This window comes from Populus alba, chromosome 1, assembly GCF_005239225.2.
Source record: "Populus alba chromosome 1, ASM523922v2, whole genome shotgun sequence".
NCBI lineage: Eukaryota > Viridiplantae > Streptophyta > Magnoliopsida > Malpighiales > Salicaceae > Populus > Populus alba.
In genome coordinates, this window is record NC_133284.1 from 2,569,708 (window position 1) to 2,591,569 (window position 21,862).

At 34.1% G+C, this 21,862-nt stretch overlaps 3 protein-coding genes across 5 annotated transcripts; all 3 read right to left on the minus strand.

The window, feature by feature from the left end:
* Positions 1 to 1,236: 1,236 nt before the first annotated feature.
* LOC118061200 (uncharacterized) lies at positions 1,237 to 6,886 on the minus strand. 3 transcript variants are annotated; one of them, XM_035074593.2, is made up of 4 exons: positions 5,776 to 6,886; positions 5,125 to 5,154; positions 4,392 to 4,473; positions 1,237 to 2,143 (listed from the first exon to the last, which is right to left on the minus strand). In XM_035074593.2, the coding sequence occupies exon 1, from the start codon at positions 6,716 to 6,718 to the stop codon at positions 5,801 to 5,803; it is 918 nt and encodes a 305-aa protein (XP_034930484.1). In that variant the 5' UTR covers positions 6,719 to 6,886; the 3' UTR covers positions 1,237 to 2,143; positions 4,392 to 4,473; positions 5,125 to 5,154; positions 5,776 to 5,800. The 3 variants fall into 3 exon arrangements, with proteins under 3 accessions (XP_034930484.1, XP_073263745.1, XP_073263743.1); XM_073407644.1 differs by having other exon boundaries at positions 2,811 to 4,473; XM_073407642.1 differs by having other exon boundaries at positions 2,704 to 4,473.
* A 2,496-nt stretch (positions 6,887 to 9,382) lies between these two features.
* Positions 9,383 to 10,784, minus strand: LOC118061201 (uncharacterized). The gene is made up of 2 exons (XM_035074594.1): positions 10,487 to 10,784; positions 9,383 to 9,794 (listed from the first exon to the last, which is right to left on the minus strand). The coding sequence occupies exons 1-2, from the start codon at positions 10,754 to 10,756 to the stop codon at positions 9,624 to 9,626; spliced, it is 441 nt and encodes a 146-aa protein (XP_034930485.1). The 5' UTR covers positions 10,757 to 10,784; the 3' UTR covers positions 9,383 to 9,623.
* A 3,655-nt stretch (positions 10,785 to 14,439) lies between these two features.
* LOC118061202 (glycosyltransferase-like KOBITO 1) lies at positions 14,440 to 20,160 on the minus strand. Its single transcript, XM_035074595.2, has 11 exons — positions 19,686 to 20,160; positions 18,976 to 19,125; positions 18,788 to 18,840; positions 18,380 to 18,488; positions 18,136 to 18,270; positions 17,957 to 18,001; positions 17,313 to 17,500; positions 16,881 to 17,022; positions 15,792 to 15,838; positions 15,607 to 15,694; positions 14,440 to 15,128 (listed from the first exon to the last, which is right to left on the minus strand). The coding sequence occupies exons 1-11, from the start codon at positions 20,058 to 20,060 to the stop codon at positions 14,856 to 14,858; spliced, it is 1,605 nt and encodes a 534-aa protein (XP_034930486.1). The 5' UTR covers positions 20,061 to 20,160; the 3' UTR covers positions 14,440 to 14,855.
* Positions 20,161 to 21,862: the final 1,702 nt, after the last annotated feature.

Consider the following 21,862-nt stretch of genomic DNA (forward strand, 5'->3'; position numbering starts at 1 on the left):
CACCTGCTCCTGAATCAAGTTCTCCTTGTCCGAGTTGTTCTTGTGCCAATAAACAATATTCTGAGGATCCTCGAGCCAGCTTTCGTTCACTCTTGAATTCGAAATCGAATCATGCAACTTTGAGACCTGTTCTATTGTTATAAGAACTTTCCCAGATCCAACCCCATAATTCTTAGCACTCATAATCACCAACGTTTTCAGTTTTTTTGGCCGGTGAGCTATCATTCTCCAGTAAAAGTCTATTACCAAAGAACTTTTGAGGGTAGCAAGTTTCTCTTCGTCAAAATCATGAGACAGCATAGCTCCCTCGATAGTTGATAACGTTCCAACCTCAAATGCCACGCATGTATCAGTTTGAGAAACATAACCCTCCCATGTGACCGTCATCTTGGTGATGTTTCCATAAGCAGGTGGCTCTGAAGCTGGATGGTAGACCTTGACTTCTATAGATTCCAGATTTGCAAACACCTTCATGATAGCAGGGAGGGAAGATAATGGAGTGTGGTAGTGATGTTCTGAGCATGCAAGAAAATGACCATTCCTCGAGAATCTGAGGGTGAGATTGACAATTTTGGAGACAAAGGAAGCCCATTTCTTGCTGACAACGGAGCAACGAATGAGTGTTTTGGGGTCATCTTCCATTTTTGAAAAGATTTTGCTGGTCAATTCATCAGGTAAATTCGTGAACTTGTCTGCTAATCTTGCTGACCTTCTCAACGGGAAATCTTGATTTTGGCTTTGTTGGGTTGCTTTTGATCTCTTCATTTTTTTCTTTTTTCTTTGGAGATGAAATTGCAGAGATTGTAGTTGGTAGGGCTTTAAGTTTGACAAGATTTCGATTCCTATGAGAGGGAATTTATGGAAATGGTGAACGGCACGAGATTTTAGTTTCCATCTTAGGCAGACAGACGAGGAAATGGTAAACAGAGTTATGATTGGATCAAATACCTTTTGGGGTTTTTTTTTTAATTTAAATAGTTTTGTTTTTGTTTTAAAATATTCAAACTCCATTTGACGTAAAAATCATTTGCTTAAGTTAATTGGAGGATCAATTGAGTTAGAACTATTACTTGCTTTTCAAAACTTATCAAAAGCTAAATGAAACACCATTTGTTTAAACTGAAGAACTGGATTGCTCTTCTAGGCATGGCATGTCACAGAACTTAGGCTCCATTGTAGCTGCATATATGATTTCAGTCTCATATACTCACAAGAAATTATTGAAAAATCAAAACATGCAAGAAAAAACAGAGTGGGTATTATTTTACATTAAAAATGGGAAAAATATGTATCTGTGTGTAAAATAAACTTGTGACCTAATAATCTAATGTTTGTGCATCTCCTTGAATACAAAAAGCTACTTACAAATTGGTATCAAAATCAATGGTTCTTTGAAGGGTGGGCTAGGTTTATATATAAGAATAATATATATAAACAGAAGATTATTCAACAGAAAAAGGTCTACAGAGCTCTTCTGTTCTTTAAGGTGGTGATGAACCATTGAATTCATAATCAAAGATTATGCAATCAACCCTTCAGCCTTGCTGGTACATGGAGCTCTTCATCTGCCATTTGCACTCTGCAGAGAAATAAAACGTATTTCTCGTCCAAGGTGTGGCTGAACAGACGAAGCAAAGGATGAGCAACAAATATTGGTGAAACTGCTGAGAACAAAACGACTGAAGTTGCGCTGTGCTGTAACCATAATTCTTAAATTGACAAGTATACTGATGCCATCAACATCCACATCTCCATCGCCATAATTGTACAGTGAAAACAATTACAGTTGCTGTCACCTCATCACCCTTTACCCCTACTTGACAACAGGAGACCAAAACCACTTGCAAGAGTGATATTCAACTGTGTTCGAAATTGAGAGGTGGAAAACATCTTTCTTGTTTCACTCTCATCACTCACTTTTCACCCACATAATGTAGATTGGAATCATCTAAAACACATGAAAAATCTGGAGTTGATGAATATCAACAAAGGAAGCTCAAGAACAAATAATCAGGAAAAAAAAATAAAGCTGAGCATTTTTCCTGTGCCTCGTGAAATCTGCCATCAAGTTTCTCTCCCCAAAATTTTGCATCGGTTCATCGACCATATCGGTACATAAAACAGTTCACCAACCACCTGTGCTCTGCAGAGAAAGGGCATCATCTGTTACAAAGAGCGGCAGAGCAAGTAAAGCACAGGATAGCGCAACTAGAACAAGAAGACCAGCATTGCCCACACCAGAACCATAATTCTCAAACTGAGAAAAATTATAATTAATCTCATCTCCCACCTTCTCTAGCTTGCCAACAAGAAGATCAGACCCACATGCATGCAAATGCAATATTCAACAGCGGAACCATGCATCTTCATGATAACAAGCATAATTAATTATAGCAATCCTAAATTAGCCATACATACAGAGGCTTTCCAAATAAAGGTGTTATGTAATCATAATCCAGTACCAAGACTGATAGGTAATAAAACTAGCCACAGCATTCAAACTCAAACTGAAACTGCGATCTTTAGATATAAATGCAGTCCATAATAAGACTATGCTTATAGATGAGCAGTAAATCAACTCTAACACAAACAAGTTAACACCAATACAGAAAGGACAAGAATAAATGGACAAAATAAAAAAGAAACAGAACTTTCCTACAATTGCATGATTGGAGACAATAAGAACACGGCAAAGAGACTAACCAGAACAAGAAAACCAAGGAACATGATAAGCAAGAAACCAAAGACGTTTTGGTCATTTCCCCATGGATCAATCTTATCACGACATATAGAAAGGAACCAAGCATTACCTCATAAGAAACTACCACCGATTTTGTTAACTACAAGAGAAACAAAAACACCAGTGAAAACTCGCAGCTGAATGATAGACTTCCTAACACTTATCTACAGCAATTCTAAATGATAGACAATCCATGCCTCTTCTCTAAGACAACAAACTCATAAGCCAACCCATTCACTCAAGACTCAAATATCAACCAAAGTTGCCTGGCCCTTTATTTTTCTATAAAACCCTCGCATCGTGATCCTCCAGACTCCTACATCTTCCAACCATAAATCACCAAGCTCCTTGGCCCTTGAGGCCAAATCAACATATTTTGTTAAGAAAGAAGAAATGTGTTCGATGAGGAGGAACCTTCCATAGCATCAATTTTCTCCCGATACAGTATTCTTCATAATGATATTTTTTTTCAATGGGGTATGGAAATAGAGAGAGGATCAGATTACATAGGGTGTATTGATCAAATTCAAAACAAATGCACATGTTGAAATGGAAAATAAAATTATTTAATATTTTTCCTTTCATATAATATAAATCATTGAATTCAAACTGTGATCCATTTGATCACTTGACATCTAAGTATTTAGAAGAAAAAAAATTGAAATGTCACAAAAAGCAACATACGTGTCTTTTTCTCCTGGTTCGTATAATTAATAACAATAATAAATAATTAAAGAGGTCAAAGTTCTAGAATTTTAACAATGAGCATCTAGGTAAGTTTGCATTTGAAACTCATGTCCTCTTTCTTCAAAAAGGTTTCACGTAGAGCTATTTCTTTATAACAAAAGGAAAAAAAGGGTAATTATTAAAACATAAGAATGAAATTTTAAAGATACTTTCTATATTTAGAGTGCAAATAGTTTTTTAATAACTCATTCAAGAACATGGAAAAACCATTTTATAATTCACATGTTAATACATTTTAAATCAAATGGTTTTTCTTTAAAAAAAAAAAAAAAAAAAAAGCAATTGCATGCCTGCTTAGGCTTTGGGAGAAAAGGTAGAAAGCTTGGCTTTTTTTCTCTTAATTTAAATCCAATATCCATAATAATAATAAATAAATAAATAAAGCACATCTATTTTGATATAAAACAGATCATAATGCGATATAAACAATCTAGTGCACCTTAATATATATTTACAACTTACAACCATACTTGTAATCAGAAAAATGGAGGTTTGGATCACTCACACACATATATAGATTTTTTATGATTCTAAATTCATGTTATAGGAGAGCATACTGATCCTATTTTAAAGACACCTAATATATAAATGGATTTGGTCGTGCTTTAGCACATGAAAAATGGTTTAGCTCGATATGATACAAGGCCAATTTCAGCATTGGCATTTTATAGAACGTTACCACACCTTAATGCTATCATAATTCACAGCCAAAGATGAGGCCAAGCTCCTCTTCATTCCATTCAAATAATGCATTAAGCCATGGACAAAGGGAACAAATCTCACCTCAAGTTTACTGTCCATTCCAATATTATAAATTTAGGAAGTACTTAGTGACATGATAAACAAAGGAAGCTCAACAAAAGAGACAAAGGAAAACTGGAATAGGTAAAGCCTTTTTTCGTGCCTTGTAGGGTTCTAGATGAAGATTCTGCAATCACTTCTTGAACCACATTGGTACTTCAAGCAGCTCATCAATAATCTGCACTCTGCATAGAACGAAATGCTTATGGTTACAAGCAGTTGCAGAACAAATACAGACAAGACAGCCAGATCAAAAGGGCTAACTCTGTCCCATACCATAACCATAGTTCTCACTATTACGAAGGAAATAATGCGATCAGCATTCACAAGTGATTGTCAATGCCACCACCATGCATCTTGATAACAAGAATTAATATAGTTCAAGATCGCACGGCAGTAGATACTACAAACAGACATATTCTGAATAAAACATGATGTAATCATAATTCAGTATATCAAAACTTTTTAAGTTATCAATAAGCCATAGAATCAAAAACTGAAATTGAAACTAAAACTAAATATTCATATCCAAATGCATCTTATAATGAACATATGCAGAAAGATCAAAGTAACTGATGGGCAGCTTGTACCAGTCCCAGGAACGAGACAGTAAAACAAGCAGGTTGACACCAACATCAATAACAACCAGATTGTATGGACAAAATTAAAACAAAAAGGAACTCACCTCCAATCATATGATTGGAGATCAAAAAAATCCATGCTAACAGAAAAACCCTCACATGAACATTAATACATGATAAGCCAGAAAAACTAACTTTTGGCCATATGCCAATCAATCAATCATAGCACAAATACATTAAGGAGAGAACAATTACCTTTGAAAGAACTACCACTGACTTTGCCACCTATGAAAAGAACAAGAATTCAGTGAGAACTCAGGGAGCAAAAGGGTTACAATTGTACTGTAGAAAGGAAACCAAATTAAATAGAGTTAACAAAATATGATTGGATTCAATACATCTGTACAAGACATTGCTGTAAAATCTTAGCATGCATCTCTCCTGATAAAATGAGTTGACAATCAGGAAATATGTTGGATCTATCAAGGTTAAATTACATAATTCATAAAGGGCTGAGGTTATTCATCTTCACTATGACATCTTATGTGGTAATTGTTTCATCTTCTTAAATGGTTAAGTTTTAAACATAAAATATACCGATATATTCTAAGAAGGAAACAGGCAAGAAGAAATGTCAATTGTCAAGGAGCAGTGCAATCAGCTGCATTACTTGACTAGAAAAATGAAGACTAAATTGAACCGCATTCTCAACAACTATCTAACTATTTTACATTCAACTACAACATTTCCAATTAAACTACTGTATACCTTCACAAATCACACTATCCTATACCCTTGCTAAACATATTTGAACAAAGAGTAAAACAAATCAGAGAGCACAATGCCAATATTAATAAAGATGCAAACTAATGTTAAGAAAAAACTAAAAATCCAAGCACCATATACCTTCAAGAAGTTAATTTCCATCTCCTCATTGTTGCTCATCATTATAATCATAAACACTAAATAACTCCTTCACATCACCTTCTCTCACAACTAGCTCATTGCGTTCCTCCCATGGCCATGGCAATTCCACACGACGAACAGCCCACATAATTTCTCTAAGACAACGATGCTCATCGTTAAGTGGATTCTTAAGCCAAAAAGCCACATTCCTCGGGTCATTAAGCCATTTAACCCAACTCTCGTAACCCCTCAAACTTGAAACCACATCAGCCAACTTTCCCATCACTTCTTGTCTAACAAAAACCTCCCCTTTTGATCCAGACCCCTGCATCTTCGCACTCGAAATCACCAAGCTTCTCAGCGTTTTCGGGCAATGCTGTAATATCGTATTAACAATGAGAAGATTCATTTCAACCACGCCAGTATTCACAATCTGGGGCCTCAATTTCAGAGGTAAATCTCCGCTTGTGCGAGTCCCAGACAAGAACCCAACTTCGAAAGCAACTGTTATTTCGCAGTTCATATAATCATCGTCATCATTATGACGCAAGAACTTCAACCTGGACATTTCTCCATCTTCAGAAGATGGAGAAGGGCAAGGACAGAGATTAAGTTGAAGAAACTTGAGATTTGAAAAAACCCTTATGATACCAGGAACGACCGCTTGTGGGATGTGGTGATGTGAATGGAAGCATGGAAGAGAGGCATAGTCCTCATCAGGATACGATAATCTGAGGGAGATACTGTCAAATTTGGAGATGAGAGAATGCAAGTTCTTGGAAACAGAGGAACAGCGTATGAGAGTTTTGGGGTCTTGTCGGATTTTGGACAGGATTTTAAGGATTAACTCTTCTGGTAGTTTCTTGAACTTGTCTGCCAATCTAGCAGATCTTCTCGGCGTCAAGTCTTGATCTTTATGCTGGGTCTTCTTGGATTTTCCCATTTCTTGAAGAAACTAGGTAGGATAGGAAATTGGATAAGGAAGAAAGTCACCATTTTTGGTGGCAGTTGATAGGGCTTTAAAAGGTGTGCGCTGTGGACATGCTTGCTTACACATAAGCATCTGTTTGATAGTTGAAGCACGCATGGAACTTGTGACTTCTGTCCAAGTAAATGATGTGTTTAGATACCGTTTTATTATTGACTCTGCATCGAAAACAAACTCAACTCGGACGGGTCGAATTTATATTGAAAACTGGTCTGAATTTAAAATAAATAAAAAAAACCCTCACCTAAAAGATTAAAAATCATATGAAATTAGTATTTATAACAAAGTAAATTTTTATATATTTTATTTGGTTGATGAGAGATGTTGTAAAGTAAAATGTAGAGATTTTTATTTTATTCTTAATAAATAGAAATTATTCTTTTCATTTTAGTTTATAACAAGTATTATTATTTTTAATTAACTTGAAATGGTAATTTATCTTCATCAAAATCATGTTAAAAAAAATTGATTATTGTAAAGAAAAAATAACCCATTGCTACTGCTAAGAAGATAATATAATTATAATATAATTTACTCAATTATTAAATTATCTCTCTAAATATATTTAATAATAAAATCAATCAATCACATATGAATAAGATATGTGCACCAATACAAAGGTAAGATCTAATATGGTTAAAAATGCAATATAATAATTTCAACACAAATCCATATTTATTGTTATCATTCAATCCCTGAATTTTCATTGTTAAAATCCAATACAAATAAAAACAATATAAAAAAAAATAACAAGTATAAGTATCATAAAATTCTACTAATAAGATCATCACACAAAAACTTTAATTTATAATTTTATTGTTAAATATTTTTCTTAAATTATCTATCTCTTTAATAGGTTTACAACTCCTTAAATAAATCTAAAAAATAACTTAAACAAAATATATATATATATATATATATATATATATATATATATATATATATATAAGATGATGTTTGAGCTAGGTTTTTTGTTTATATATATATATATAACCTAGCTCAAACATCATCTTATAGTTATAATTTAAGAGTCTTTTAGACCTTAACTATTATGACAAGTTAATGTCCTGTAAAATTAAACATGTAGAATCTTGTAATAAAATTTAAGCACAATCTAATAATTAAATTAAAAGTTATTGTCATGTCGAATACTTTGTGCAACCCAAACATCATGTTGGACTCATCCATATTCCATCAATTTATTTATCCACGTAGCTCAATGTGATAGATTCAGAACGGACTAGTTAGATTGGAATTACCTTTATCAAAATCTAATATTTTCTTATTATTTTTGCTTTTATATTTTCTAGATTTTAGATGGAAATTAAGTTAATTAAAATCAATGTCTTGATATGAATGGAACAATAAAGATAGATACTATAAAATGTTTAAAGGGTTATTTTTTTGGCAAGTTTGAACCAAAAATGCAGGTGGACCTGAACTGTGTTTGTGTGAACCATATCGGTCTCTTTTATATTGGTGGAAATGAATCTTTAGTCAATTTCTTAGCATCAAGAGACTTGTATCAACCTGTTACAACTTAAATATATCACTGGCTTCTTTTCTACAGCAGGATGGCTGGATCTACAAACCATTTTCTTAATCACAGAGGACTTGTATGATTGGTCTAAATGTTGGCTTGAATAGCTAGCTTGTTAAGGATAATCTCTACAAGCTAGAGAGACTGTTCTTGGACTCTCAACATTATATGTAGTTTTTCTTTTTAATACTCTTGACAATTGACTCTTGTGATCTTTTCACGTTCGGATACTGTCTTGAAATAAAAAGATAGAGATAATGGGATAAAAGTGACATGTCTCGCTTTACTATCCTGTAAAGCTTCAAATCAAGATTGTCCTGAAAACATATTTATTTTATGTCTATGTTGCTTTCTTATCCACCATTCTTTTATATTTTGTGGAAGATGGAAATATTCTGGAGGCTTGACAGTGAAACAGGGCTTGCATTTCTGAAACCAAAGATGTTGAATCAGCGAATAACCTAAACTCTGCAATTACCTGACAAAATTTCAATGCATTCAAGACAAGCCACTCACAGGCAGCTAAGAGAAACCATGCTTGAAATGGAATAAGGAAGACTCCCGCTCAAGTTGTTTTCGGCATGATTTCTGCAATGTGCAAGTATAGAATGAACACTATTAAACAATAAAATCAAACAGATCGGAGACATTAGAAACAATTGACATGATGGAACATTACACGCTTGTAAGATTCGGTGGCAACTGATATGGGAGAGAATCATGAGTATCGTTGCCATAGTACGTTTGATTGTAGACAAAAACGGAGATTCTTTACTTTCAAACATAAATCACCACTTAAAACAGATTGAACAATACTATTATTGATTCGAAGTTTGCAAGCTACACGACTCGATTGACACAATCCCAGAGAAAGTTGAAGAACACAAAGAAAGCTTGACAGCTAACTGGAAATTGCTTGCTAAGAATTCTGTTGAGTTTTCTAAAAAAAAAAACAACGAAAGAAAGAGAATCCTGCCGAGTCCATTATGGCCAACCATGGAATTTCAAGAATCCCTTGATAAACTTCGTTCCAGCTTGATGCAGCTCTGCTACAACAATTTTTTCTCCAAGATCAATGCTACTGCAAATATTCTATCATATGTATTATCTAACGATAATGTTCACCATACAAGGAAAAAAAGGAAGAAAACAATTTAAATCTAAATGGGAGATACAAAGTTACAAGGACTATACTAGAAGATTTGGAAAAACAAGTTGGTTAAGATAAAAAAGAGAAGCTAAAATTGGCTCTCTGTGCAGCTATGACTATGAATACATCCAGGTCCTGACCAAAATCATGCAAAGCATGGACTATGAAGCCTAGGCTTCCCGCTTAGGCCGGTTGCGAGTTCGTGTACGTTGAAGGACAGGCTGCAATTCCTCCTCTAAAGAAATGTCAACAATATTGTCATCAGCATCCTCAGAGTCCTCGCCATCATCACTGTCATCATCCTCTTCATCTGCTTCCTTGATTGCTTGAATGATTTCAAGCTTTGCCACAAAATTGCGAGTCAAGAATCGTCCAAGAACAATCTCACTCTCAACACATAAATATTTAAAACAAGCATAATAGGATCATTCTGCACACATTCTAGAGATCTCAAACTGCAGCCACTCTCCCACTAAATAAAATTAACCCCCGAAAGAACAAGCAGAAGTAGGAGTAAATAAAAAAATTGCCCCTTCCCATAAAAGAATACAGCAAAAGATAGACAAAAGAATTGCAATAAATCCAAGCAACTGGCACCCAATAGCCAAAATGAGTAGGTGATAGCTTTAACATTCAGAAACTCATTTCACTTTGGCCACAATTAGAAACAAGTAATCCGGCACAGCTTGAACATTTTAGACATCTCAAGTTGCATAATTTTTTTCCCGGTAAAACCTAAAGCCACTTGAGACTCCAAGATCAGAAATCTAGCCTACAAAATAATATATTAGTCATATACAATCATAATGGTTAAAAAGGATAATACTTTGCAGGCAGCTAGGAAACTGGCTTGTCTAAATTCACCATTTCACATGCTTGTTCACTAAAATCACACGATGAAATCACTTCCCAAGTTACTCAAATCATATCGGTTCAAGAACCAAGATGGAAATCTAAAACACTAAAAACTCACTAAAACATGAAACCAAGACAACCCATTTAGCAAAAGACTAAAAATTGAAGTGTTTTGTACCTCCTCAAGATAGTCTTGATCAAGCTTATCAGCAATTCTAATAGAAGTAAAGATAGTGGCAGCAAGGAGAGAAAGAGGGAGCAGGAATGCCAGCACGTAGCTGTTGGCGCTGAGCCCTGCACGTGTCACCACTGTCAAACCTCTCCTCTTCCTCCTCCAATGGTCATCGGAGATGCGAATCGCCGGTGAGGTTGGCAGGTGAAGTGGCTTAAAGAAGGCACGTGGGGGTGTGGTGGAGAGAGGAGAGAAGGGGATTGGGATACTAGCCATGGTTTTTTTGGTAGCACCGTAGCAGTGTCGGAGTGGAGATAATATATATATATATATATTTAAAAACGATAAATAAAAAGTAACGATTTTAAAAATTTATTTTTTTGGATTTTTTTCTAAAATCTTGTTTGGAATTATATATGAAAAATGAATTTTGATTTTGAGATATAATTAAAAAAATTATAAATAATTTAAAATAAAAAATGAGTTAGCTTAGAACCACGTTTAATAAAAAAAAATTGACTTAATGAAATTTTAAAAAAGGTAATATAAATAAAATGTTTAAAATTTACTATTAATTAAAGCAAATTTTGGATTCGATTTTGTAATGAGCTTATTTAAGTTAAGAGTTATTTATAATGAAATATATTTATATTTTTTTAAGTTAAAAGTAAAAAAAAAAAATTGAATAAATTTGTAAAAGGTATATCAAATATAATCTAGTAAGTATATGATTGGGATTAGGTCATGTTGTTAGCATTTAATTTGTGGTGGTACGTTTTGCATATTATTTATGCATTCAAATATCATAATTTCAGCATTTTCTTTTATCATTTTATTGTTTCCACATCATTGTTGTTGTAAATATTTTGATATATTGGAAATAAATTAAATTTATTAAAATACATGAAAGAATAATTAATTATTTCCATCATTATAATATGTTGGTTGGGAGAATTGAAATCAAATGTTATAATTTATAGATAAAAATTGGAAACTAAGGATAAAATATAAGAATAAATTGAAGCTAATTTCCAAGTGAAAAGAAGAAAAAACTATATGAATTTAGGATGATAAAATTAATGGAATTTAATTGATGGGAAATTAATTATTGTTTCTAAACACAAATATCATCATAATTAGCTAGGGAACTCATGTTTTTCATTTATCCACTCAACTATGTCTCACCAACCAATATTTCTATCAATAACATGCAAAAATCTACATAATTATATTTAATAATAAAAATAAAAAATAAAATTGAATAAATAGACTTAGTAATTTTTTAAAATATAATTTTTGTCAATAAAAATAATGATTTTCTGATTAATAATCTATGATAATACAAGGCTGGTCTTTCCTACATGTTCAAAGTCAGACTGTGAATTAAGCTATAGGCTGTGCTAATGAGCAAAAACTTTCCTTAGATTCAAGTAAATTGTAGTGTTCTTACCAAAAACAGAATTTTAGGCAAATGGAAGGAAAAGCTCAAAATTCAAAAACGTTATCCCCATTAATATAAAATAAAATAAAAAGTCATTGAACCGGTTAGATTCAAGACCTAGAGCTTAGACAAGGTTGGGTTTCTAAATAAAATTGATGAAGATTTTGACCATGCAAAACTCATGATGCAATATATTTTATTTAAAAATATATTAAAATAATTTTTTTTAGATTTTTTTTTTTTTTACATCAATATATTAAAACTATATAAAAAAATTGCTACTTTTTCAAGATAAATGCATTTAAAAAAAAAAACAAAAAACTATCATGCTTCCAATAGATATACCAAAATAATCATCTAACTTGTCAATGTAACCCTATTCTAGCACTAAAAATATGTTTGAAAATGTAATAGCAATTACGATTTAAAATATTTTTTATTCATAAATATATTAAAATAATATTTTTTTTATTTTTTTAAAAAATATTTTTTATATCACATGTTAAAATAATATAAAAATATTAAAAAATATATTAATTTTAAACAAAAAAAAATTAAAATTTTAAAAAATCACGGTTAAAACCACGTCCCCATGAAACACACCCTAAAAATACATAGCATAAATTACTCACGCACTCGAAATAAAAACTGAAAAGACAATTTCTTGTTCAACATTGTCCGCTCCATTACCAGCCACAGCTTGATCACCATGATTCTAGAAGTAATTATCTGTGCTTGCAATCCCATTGCTGTTCTTTCTAACTTGCCAACTGGATGACCCGAAACGACACACGATGGTCAATTCCACCAGCATTTACCTTGATAACAAGAACAGCTATTCTCAGAACTAATCTGATATTGCCTACAGTACATACAAACACCTCCAAAACAAGAACACAACGCAATTCTAGATCAAAAAAAGAAGCTCCCCGAGTAATGCACTGGCCACAACATTCAAATCTGAAACTGCTACTGAAATCTTGAGAGGTGAATGCAGTTTATAAGAGGTATATGCAGAAAGAAGTTGACAGCAATGTCGGCAAGGAGCAAGGTTATGTGGGAAAAACAAGAACCAAAAGGAGCTCCCCTCGAACAAAGTGGTTGGAGATCATAGAACTCCACTCCGATAGCTGGCAACCAGCACAGCTGACTGTGGCTTTTGGCCAGTCTACCACTGGTTTCCCAACTATGAGAGAGATAATAATTCACAAACAAGGTGGAAGCTGAAGGATTATAATTACTTTATAGCAGGAAAAAAAAAAAAAAAAAAAAACCTTAAAAGAGGATTAGAAGAAAAAAATCACTGGTTGCATAAATATGAGAACGCGTCTGAGTATCCATTTATCTAGCAATTCCCTATTATGGAAGGAGCAACAATTCACCGACAATTCAAAGCTAAAGGATTACAATTACTCTAGAGCAGGAAAAAACTTCGGAGGATTAAAACATTAACATGACTGATGCGTACATATGAGAACCCACCTGATAATCCTAGGATGCATGATGCATCTGTACTTAATATTCAGTTAAGTCTGGTCCCTAATTTTGGTTTGCTGAGTTATTGAAGATCTTCATGGCATTCACTACCATAATCAAAATTGTATTTTTCACAACCATCAGACCAAGGAGCACAACGTCTAGAATGTCATAAAGCACAGCATGAATTCTATGCTTGCGTTAGAGCACAATTAAGAAGAAAATATCACTTAGAATTTGACAAAAAATGAACAATAAGATTTATCATTGATAATGGCTATAAAATAAATCCATAAAAGTACGAGACTTTCCATCTTCTCCATTTTCACGCAACAGTTAGTCACATTTGCACAGGTCAAACTACATTCAGCTATATCCATAATAACTATGTAACGATTCAGCATCCAGTTAAAACACTTCCAATTGAAGTCCTATCTGATATTAATACTATGCTATTAACCTCACCAAAAACATATTTGAACACAGAGCTAAGTAGATTGAGAGCTTACTGCCAATACAAAATCTCTATATTTTCAATGTCCCATATCATCATCAACATCAAACTCAACCAGTAACTCTTTCACGTCCCTCTCCGTGGCACTCGACATGTCAAAGTGCCTGGCTAGCCCTTCCCCCATTTCATTGGTACCATGTGATTCCCATTGCCCAACAAGCCACACCTCCTCTCTAATACAATTCTCATTCTCCGAATCCTTAAGCCAATAAAGCACATTCTCCGGGTTCATGATCCAACTCTCACACACACTCTTGTGCGAATTCAAATTCACCAACTCAAACACCTGATCCTTTCTCATAAACAAATTCCCTCTAGATAATCCAGGCCCCTTCACTCTTACCTCTCGAAATCGCCATACTACACAACCCATTAAAGAAATGTGCTATCATATCATTAACAGGCAAAAAACTTTCAAGAAAAGGCAAGCATAACAACTTGAAATAACGATGATTCAAATTAAGAACCAATGGGTCATCAAGTCAGGTTGTTTCCCTTGTCAAAAACCTGATTTCCAAAGCCACTCGATGCGTAACATGGATATCACCATTACTACCAAGTACACCATTCATCATCATCATAAAACCACCATCAGATGTCGGTGGGAGTACATGATTACATAACTTGAGATCGAGAGATTTGAGATTTGTAAAAACCTTTCTAATGTCAAGACTGTAGTTTCTATACATGAGAATAACAGGTTTAAGTTTTTTTTGTTTCTAGTTGCAAAGGAAAAAACACGAAGTGGCCATGCATACAAATGGAGAAGAATCCTCCTTAGGCAAATGTACACAAGCGCTTGGATGATGATCGGGAAGAACCAATTATAACTGAACACATACACTGCAATGAGAAGCCCTGCTTGCTATTTCTTTTCTCTCCTGATTCTTCCCTTCAATTCAAACAGGAATGAGAAGCAGCAGCAATCATGCCAGGAACATGGATCATGCTTCCACAAGCAATCCTGGAGGAGAAAGTGGTGGAACAGCTGCTTCATGAGATACCGCAGTAGTTTCTAAACCCAAAACCTTCCTAGCTGTTGCTTGATTCTCTCTACTTTTGATGGTCTTTCTTGACTGCATTGTTTTGGAGGCAACTGTTCTTGACGAGTTACTACTATCGACAGATGCTAGAAACTTGTCTCGTGAAAGTGTTGTTGGGGCAGATTGAATAACAGAGCTGAAGACACCCGACTCTCTTAAGCCCTGAATTATGGCCTGAAATATACAAGCAGCAATCATAAATCAATAAGGACATCACCGAGCAATTGATGCACACACTTCAGATGCATTTGGCCTTGGGCCAAGAGATTTTCTCATCTTGATGGCAAGGATCAGCTGTTTGATTGCACACATCATAATTTTTTTTCTCGGTTTGTACAGGATAATTTCCAACATCTTAATTCTTATGCTATGAATTCCATTTGATCTGTTTATTTTTATTAGCAATAAACAATTAGCTATGAACTCCATTCAGATTAAGTTACAAGCCTTGATCTTAGTAAGCCCTCATGTCAGGAACACAAAGGGCGTGTTACCATGTAAAATCCTAATGCTTTCTCCTTCCCTAATAATTCTTGTGTTTTGGTTATTTGCTCTCCCTTAATTTATAGATGGACAGTTGGGGAAAAAAACGAACTATATTTGGTTGTATCTTTGTCGTTTTACTTTGTGAAGATGTCTTAGTCTTGCTTACCATAGGAGAATATATGCGAGTTAAAATGCTCTTCCTCAGGAGCTTCAATTTCAAGTCTTTGTCACCCCATACGACATGTTCACGATACCTAAAATGGGAATAAAACACCTTCAAGTATTGTTATGTTTCCAGAAACATGTGAATGCCAGCACTCCTCACAGAAATAAGAAAAGGAAGTTTCTTACCAGTTTCGCATTTCCTCCTCGGTTGCAGTTGACGCAATTATGAATGCCTGCAATAACGTTCACTTGATAAGATGAAGAGTTAGAAAGAAAAAAATGGAATTCAAAACAAACTAAATTTTTTGAAAACAATGTTTTAGTTATAAGCTTAAACCCCTGTATTCCTCCATCAACTTGAGCTAAAGGAAATGAAAAAACCAAAGTAATTATCTCTTGTTCATAAGAAGTGTCATTACCAGAACCCTAACCAAGAAGCAGTTATATAGGGCTTAATTCCCTGGTTCAACTAAGAATCAAGAGTTATGAGAAAATCTGTAAAACAAAAGGCACCTACACCATCTGCATTCCCTAGCGAACTGGTACTATGATACAAACACCTGATTAATGGAGCTCAGATCTTATTTCTAGGAAACGGACTGACTTTCAGTTTTTGCACTGTGCACTGACATCATAAGCCGTAAACCACATGCCTCCTATATCTGCAGAATGCAGCAGGGAAACCCTTCTCAAGGATATCATTATTAGTCAACAATGCATAATGCAACTTGGCCACCCAGTCACTGCTATATACCAATCCAACTTGACCAGCCACTAACTCGTTTTGTAAGCCACAAAGAATGAAGAAGTAGCAGCCTGGCATCACCACTATAAAAAAACATCATTACTTGAGTCATGTATCATTGTCAGCCATTTTAATGTGTTGTCCCTGTATGCTACACTGCTACTATGCACGCAGGGATGTAGGGCTAAGAAATGCACCTACTCAGCCATTTCTCAATCATATTTACTTACTGAACATGGGTTTTGAAACAAAAAGCAAAAAAAAAAAAGGATCCAGAACACAATTATCCTGACATGTTCCAAAGATCCACGTTCAAAATGATTTCTCTTTGGAAATTTGACTCTTCAAAGTTAAATATAAAAGGCACCATGTTCTAAATGAACAAACTAATCTACTTTGAGTCCCCTGTGCAGATGTGCTCAAATTGGAGACTAATTTTTATATTCATATTCTTACCGCTACTTGTCATGAAAAGGCAGCAGCAGAAATCAGCAAATGAGATAAATATTAAGAGAAAGAACTAAACTCACAGATCTGTCAAAATCCAACATAAAGCATCTTTTGACATCCTCCTTTGTAGGCTTGCAGCCACACCGATCGCGTCTAGAAGTCAAGTCAGAAAATTTGGAATACGTGTAATGTAGAACAGCGGCCTCTTCCAATTTCACCTCACTGACAATTTGGATACCAGATAAAATGTCTTTGTCAGAAAGCAAAGATACTGTTCATGTCACTATAATTGTCAATTAAGGACCAGCAGTGCCATACAAATTTTCAAGAGCTCATATTGAAGAAAATAGCATTAGCACAAGTGGTAAATCAAGAAACAAAAGGAGGAATTTAACAAATTTAAAAATAATGCTACTGCTGACAATTACTGATGTATATATATACATGCAAAAAGACATGTAACCCACAAAAATGAAGAATCTATGCTAAACATATAAACATGCTTGCCGTACTTTGGGGTTTTCATATAGTTGTGCCATCTGTGCGCACCATTAGGACGTAGATGATCTTGAACTCGAGCAGCTGACTTCCCATTTCCATAAGTTAAGAAATAATTTGGATTGCCACGAGTAGATTCCTTGTACATTCCAAAGTATGTATCCTTTGGGAGATGGTCATAATTCTTCTTGAACATCGACACCTGTTAGCATAGATAAATGAATACATGGGATAGACTACACATTTTTCTTCAAAGACAGGCAAACATTGATAATAAACAGCATTGTTCAAAACAATAAAAAAACTAAATCCAGAAAATTATGGTTAGAAACTAGAAAAATGCAGGACACACCATTGCTTCAAAGTTTCTTAAAAAATATAAGTCATCCACAATCATATAATCCCTTTCTAACTCTTAAAATTAAATCATCAGAAGCAGCTTCTCTCAAGTGTCATGCATGAAGCAAGATGAACATAAGCCCTGAAAAGAAATACTTCTAACTTTAACCATGTATAATGATCAAATACATTGCAATTGATATAAAATTTTCAAGCACAAGGAATTTAACCAGACCAGAGCACCGATATACAGCATACAAAAAATTCATCATGTTCCAAGACAAAGTGCCACGCTCAATGGATAGTTTGAGAGATTTACCTCACCAAAAGGATCCTCAATATCATCTCGTTCAATACTGCTCTCCTGACAAATAAAGAATCAACATTATTTAGAAGGAAAAAAATAGTTGAGAGATATTAATATGACTGACACTTTTACATTTACAAATCCCCTAATTGCATTATCACAAAAAAGACGTTCCACACAATGTGACTCACATAATTTGGAAACACGACCATATCCACATTTCCAGGAACATCAAGCAGCAACTGCCTCAAAGAATATTCACGGGCACCAGCAGGGTGAATCAGTTCATCAGTGTCAAGATGAAGTATCCAGTCCATTCCTGCATCCTAAAATTTTGTTGTTTGTGAGAATAGAGAATGTTCAAAACGATTTGTTATTTCTAGAAATAGGAAGAGAACTGTTATAGATGAGTAAATAGTGGTGCATAATGCATACCCTTGCCATGACAATTGCCATTTCCATGTTGAGAGATTGCTTCACAAACAGCTCATAATTGCATGGTTTGTAAAAGAAACTGGACAGCCATGTCTCATTCCATATCCGACTGATGAAGAAAAAAGGAGCATAAAAACGATAGAGTTAAGAGGAGACATAAAACAGAAACCATATTGAAAGTTTTCAAGATGATTAAGTTGTAAATACAGGAACAAAATGCATGGTTCAAACAGAATAAACACTCACAAAGAGTTAGACATAGAATCATCAACATTAAATAGCTTTAAGCAAAAGTGAATCTTTTTTCTTTCTTCATTTGAAATAAGGGTAATACAAAGAAAATATACACAGTTTGCTTCAAAATGAAACAGAAATGAATTAAACATGAACATATGAAAACTAGCCAACCTTTTAGCCTGTTGCTCCTCTAGCTCTGTTGTTCTATAAATCAATTTTACTCCCTGGGAAATCAACAAAATAGCTCATACAAAATAATTCAGAAGAAAAAACATAAGAAAATAAAACCAGAGGAACTCCAATATAAGAATAAAACAAACAATAACAAATTGGCAACATCAAACGTCATGTGAACTCACAGGAATGGACTCCAAAACTTTAGACGTGTTAGGAGACGCTGCATTCCCTTCCACGAAAAGGAAAAAGGTTGTCACCCCCATAACCTTATGATAAAACATCCACGGTAGAATCTGATCTAAACCAGCTGAAGTACTTGTTGTGATACATATCTGCACATTAAGTAACAAACCAACAAAATGTCAGATAAAATAATTCAACTTACAGACAATTGATTCACTTGATGAAGTCTTTCATTTCTCAAAATCAAAATAGCATTAACATTTTAAAGAACATTCAAAACTTAAAACTTTCCCTCATTTCCTTCCCTCATCAACCAAAGTAGCAAACAGATCACAGATAAATTAACTCATAAAATGAAACCAAATCCTATTCAACAAGCAAGAAGAGTACATCACTCAGTTTCAATTCCAAAATATCTTGCAAACCAGGATCAGCGAAGTTCACATCTTTCACGGCAAAAAAAAAAAAAAAATAAAACCATATAGTTAACCATTAATTATTCATAACTAAAGCTAAAATCTCACAGAATCTACCAAAATTCAATAAAAAAACCAAAACCCAGAAACAGATCCATCACCAAACCTCAGAAGCCAAGGCGAGTTCAAACACAAAACTCAAAACCAATCAGAATTCAACAAGGAAAAAAAACAACCCATTAAAATTCAGCAAAAAAAATCAACCCAGAAACAAAAACAAATCAAAAACAGACCTTAGGCCTCAAACTAGCTTGAAAATCAAACTTCCAATCACGAAAATAAGGAAAAGAAGGTGCCCCACTACGTCCAAGATTAGAACAGTCAGATGATTTGTGAGCTTTAGGCGATAAAACAGATAATTCCATGCCAGGGAAGATCTCATGGTTTTTAATGTGAGACCCTTGTGGGGCCCAACGAGAGTTGGCTGTTGTGGGATCCATCATGAAGCCAGAATTGCCTTTCCATTGGAGGATAAAAGCTAAGGCTGCAAGAGAAAGAGGGAGGAGAGTTAGGAGGAGGATTAGTCTTGAGGTGAAGGATTGAGTGGAGATGGTGGCTGTGGTAGCGGTGGAGGAGCGGAGGGGAGCGTGGAGGTGGTGGCTGGGCATGGTGGTTGAGAGAGAGAGAGAGAAGAGAGAGGGATGGAACGGTGGACTGCTGGTAGTTAAGTGATAGGGGAACTTAATTTTAATTTTTGGTGGGAGAGATTCGAGTGTATTCTTTATATATATACCAAAACTTAAAATTAAATATATATACAGATGGTAGTTAGGGGAATTTTAATTCGAGTGTGTGTGATTTTAAAAATATATTTTTATATAAATTTAAAAATATTTTTAATTGAAAAGGTAATAAGGATTTAAATAATATATAATTTAAATATTACACTGCCCTATAATCTTAAAAAACTTAAAAGATCTTAATACGAATAGATATAATGTCTAAACTGTGAAAATTTTTATTTTTTAAAATAATTTTGTTTTTAAAAATATTAAATTAATATTTTTTAAGTATTTTATTATGATTTTGATATGTTAATATTAAAAATTAAAATTAAAAAATAATTATTTTAATATATTTTTAAATTAAAAATTATTTTTAAAAACTAACATGCACCACGATAGTTTTTTTTACCTTTTTTTTTTTATCTTAAAAAGAAATATAATATATACCTATTATGTCATGAGCTTGTATAGATAATTTATAATAAATCCATTTTAAGATATTATAAATTAAAGCTTTTAGTTAAATTTCCTCTTATACATTATTTTTACTTTTTAAAGCACAAAGATGTAATTTATATGTTGATTCTCTAAAAACAACCTTAAAATTATATCCTCTTTATTGTTTATATATTAATTAATTGATGATATTTTAGGTCATCAATAGAAAAGAAAAAAAGCCTAAAGTCTCCATCGTTGAAATTTCCTGCTCCTTTTCCTGCTATTTTTTCAACTCTATCTGTCAATTATGCATTTTAGCACGTGCGTAGTTATAGATTTTAGCATCAACATGATGTCACACATTGTTCTGAAAGTTAAGCAACCGATTGTTTTCAAGTTTAAACACGAAAAATTGGATTTATTATTGTTTGTAAACATCTCAAAGTTGGAGTTACTTTGGATTTGACTAAGCAAAACTAACCTTGATTGCTTACTCCTTTTATCATAACCCTGATCTCTTGCTCTCTGCAAGTAAAAGAATGTCGGTTGGGGAGGTATTTCTTGCAGCATTTGTGGGGATACTGTTTACAAAATTGTCAGCTCCTGAGTTATGGAAGTTTATAAACAAAAAAAAGCTTTCAGAAGGAGCTTGCGAAGTGGAGAAGAACATTACAGATGCTTCAGGCAGTGCTCAAAGAAGCAGAAGAGAAGCAACTGACAGACCAGACCGTAAGAATGTGGCTGCATGATCTTACAAACCTGGCTTATGATGTTGAGGACATACTCGATGAGTTTGCTACTGAAGCCTTGCAACACAAGTTGATGGTGGGAGATGAGGCTAGCACTAGGAGGGTACAAAAACTGGTGACTGCTATCTTCACTAGACTGAATCCAAGTGCCGTGAAGTTCCATGGTAGAATGAGATGCAAGATAAGGGGGATCACTTGTCGGTTGAATGGCACTATGACCAAGCCGTGAAACTTGGATCTCCAAAGGAACCCCCAGGGTCCATCTACAAATTTATGGCGAAGAACACAGAGCACGTGTTTGCCAAATGGAGCTGGGATTTTTTGCAGGGATGAAGAAAAGATGAAGATCCTGGAATTGGTGTTACAGAAGGCAACCCGTCGCAATATATGAAAGGTCTCGCCATTCTTCTTACACTCGTGATGAATATGATGGCATAAAAAAGTTTGAGGCCTTTCATAAAGCCAAGTGTTCAAGGACCTTTCTACTATTCCGACATG

What these genes read in the sequence shown, in the direction of transcription:
- LOC118061200 (XM_035074593.2), bottom strand. Translation starts at nt 6,718, where the DNA reads ATGGGAAAATCCAAGAAGACCCAGCATAAAGATCAAGACTTGACGCCG.
- LOC118061201 (XM_035074594.1), bottom strand. Translation starts at nt 10,756, where the DNA reads ATGGCTAGTATCCCAATCCCCTTCTCTCCTCTCTCCACCACACCCCCA. An exon ending in ATCAAGACTATCTTGAGGAG is followed by an intron (nt 9,795 to 10,486) that starts GTACAAAACACT and finishes TTTGTGGCAAAG; the next exon opens with CTTGAAATCATTCAAGCAAT.
- LOC118061202 (XM_035074595.2), bottom strand. Translation starts at nt 20,060, where the DNA reads ATGCCCAGCCACCACCTCCACGCTCCCCTCCGCTCCTCCACCGCTACC. An exon ending in GAGGAGCAACAGGCTAAAAG is followed by an intron (nt 18,489 to 18,787) that starts GTTGGCTAGTTT and finishes TTTCTTCATCAG; the next exon opens with TCGGATATGGAATGAGACAT. An exon ending in TTGAGGATCCTTTTGGTGAG is followed by an intron (nt 17,501 to 17,956) that starts GTAAATCTCTCA and finishes CTATGCTAACAG; the next exon opens with GTGTCGATGTTCAAGAAGAA.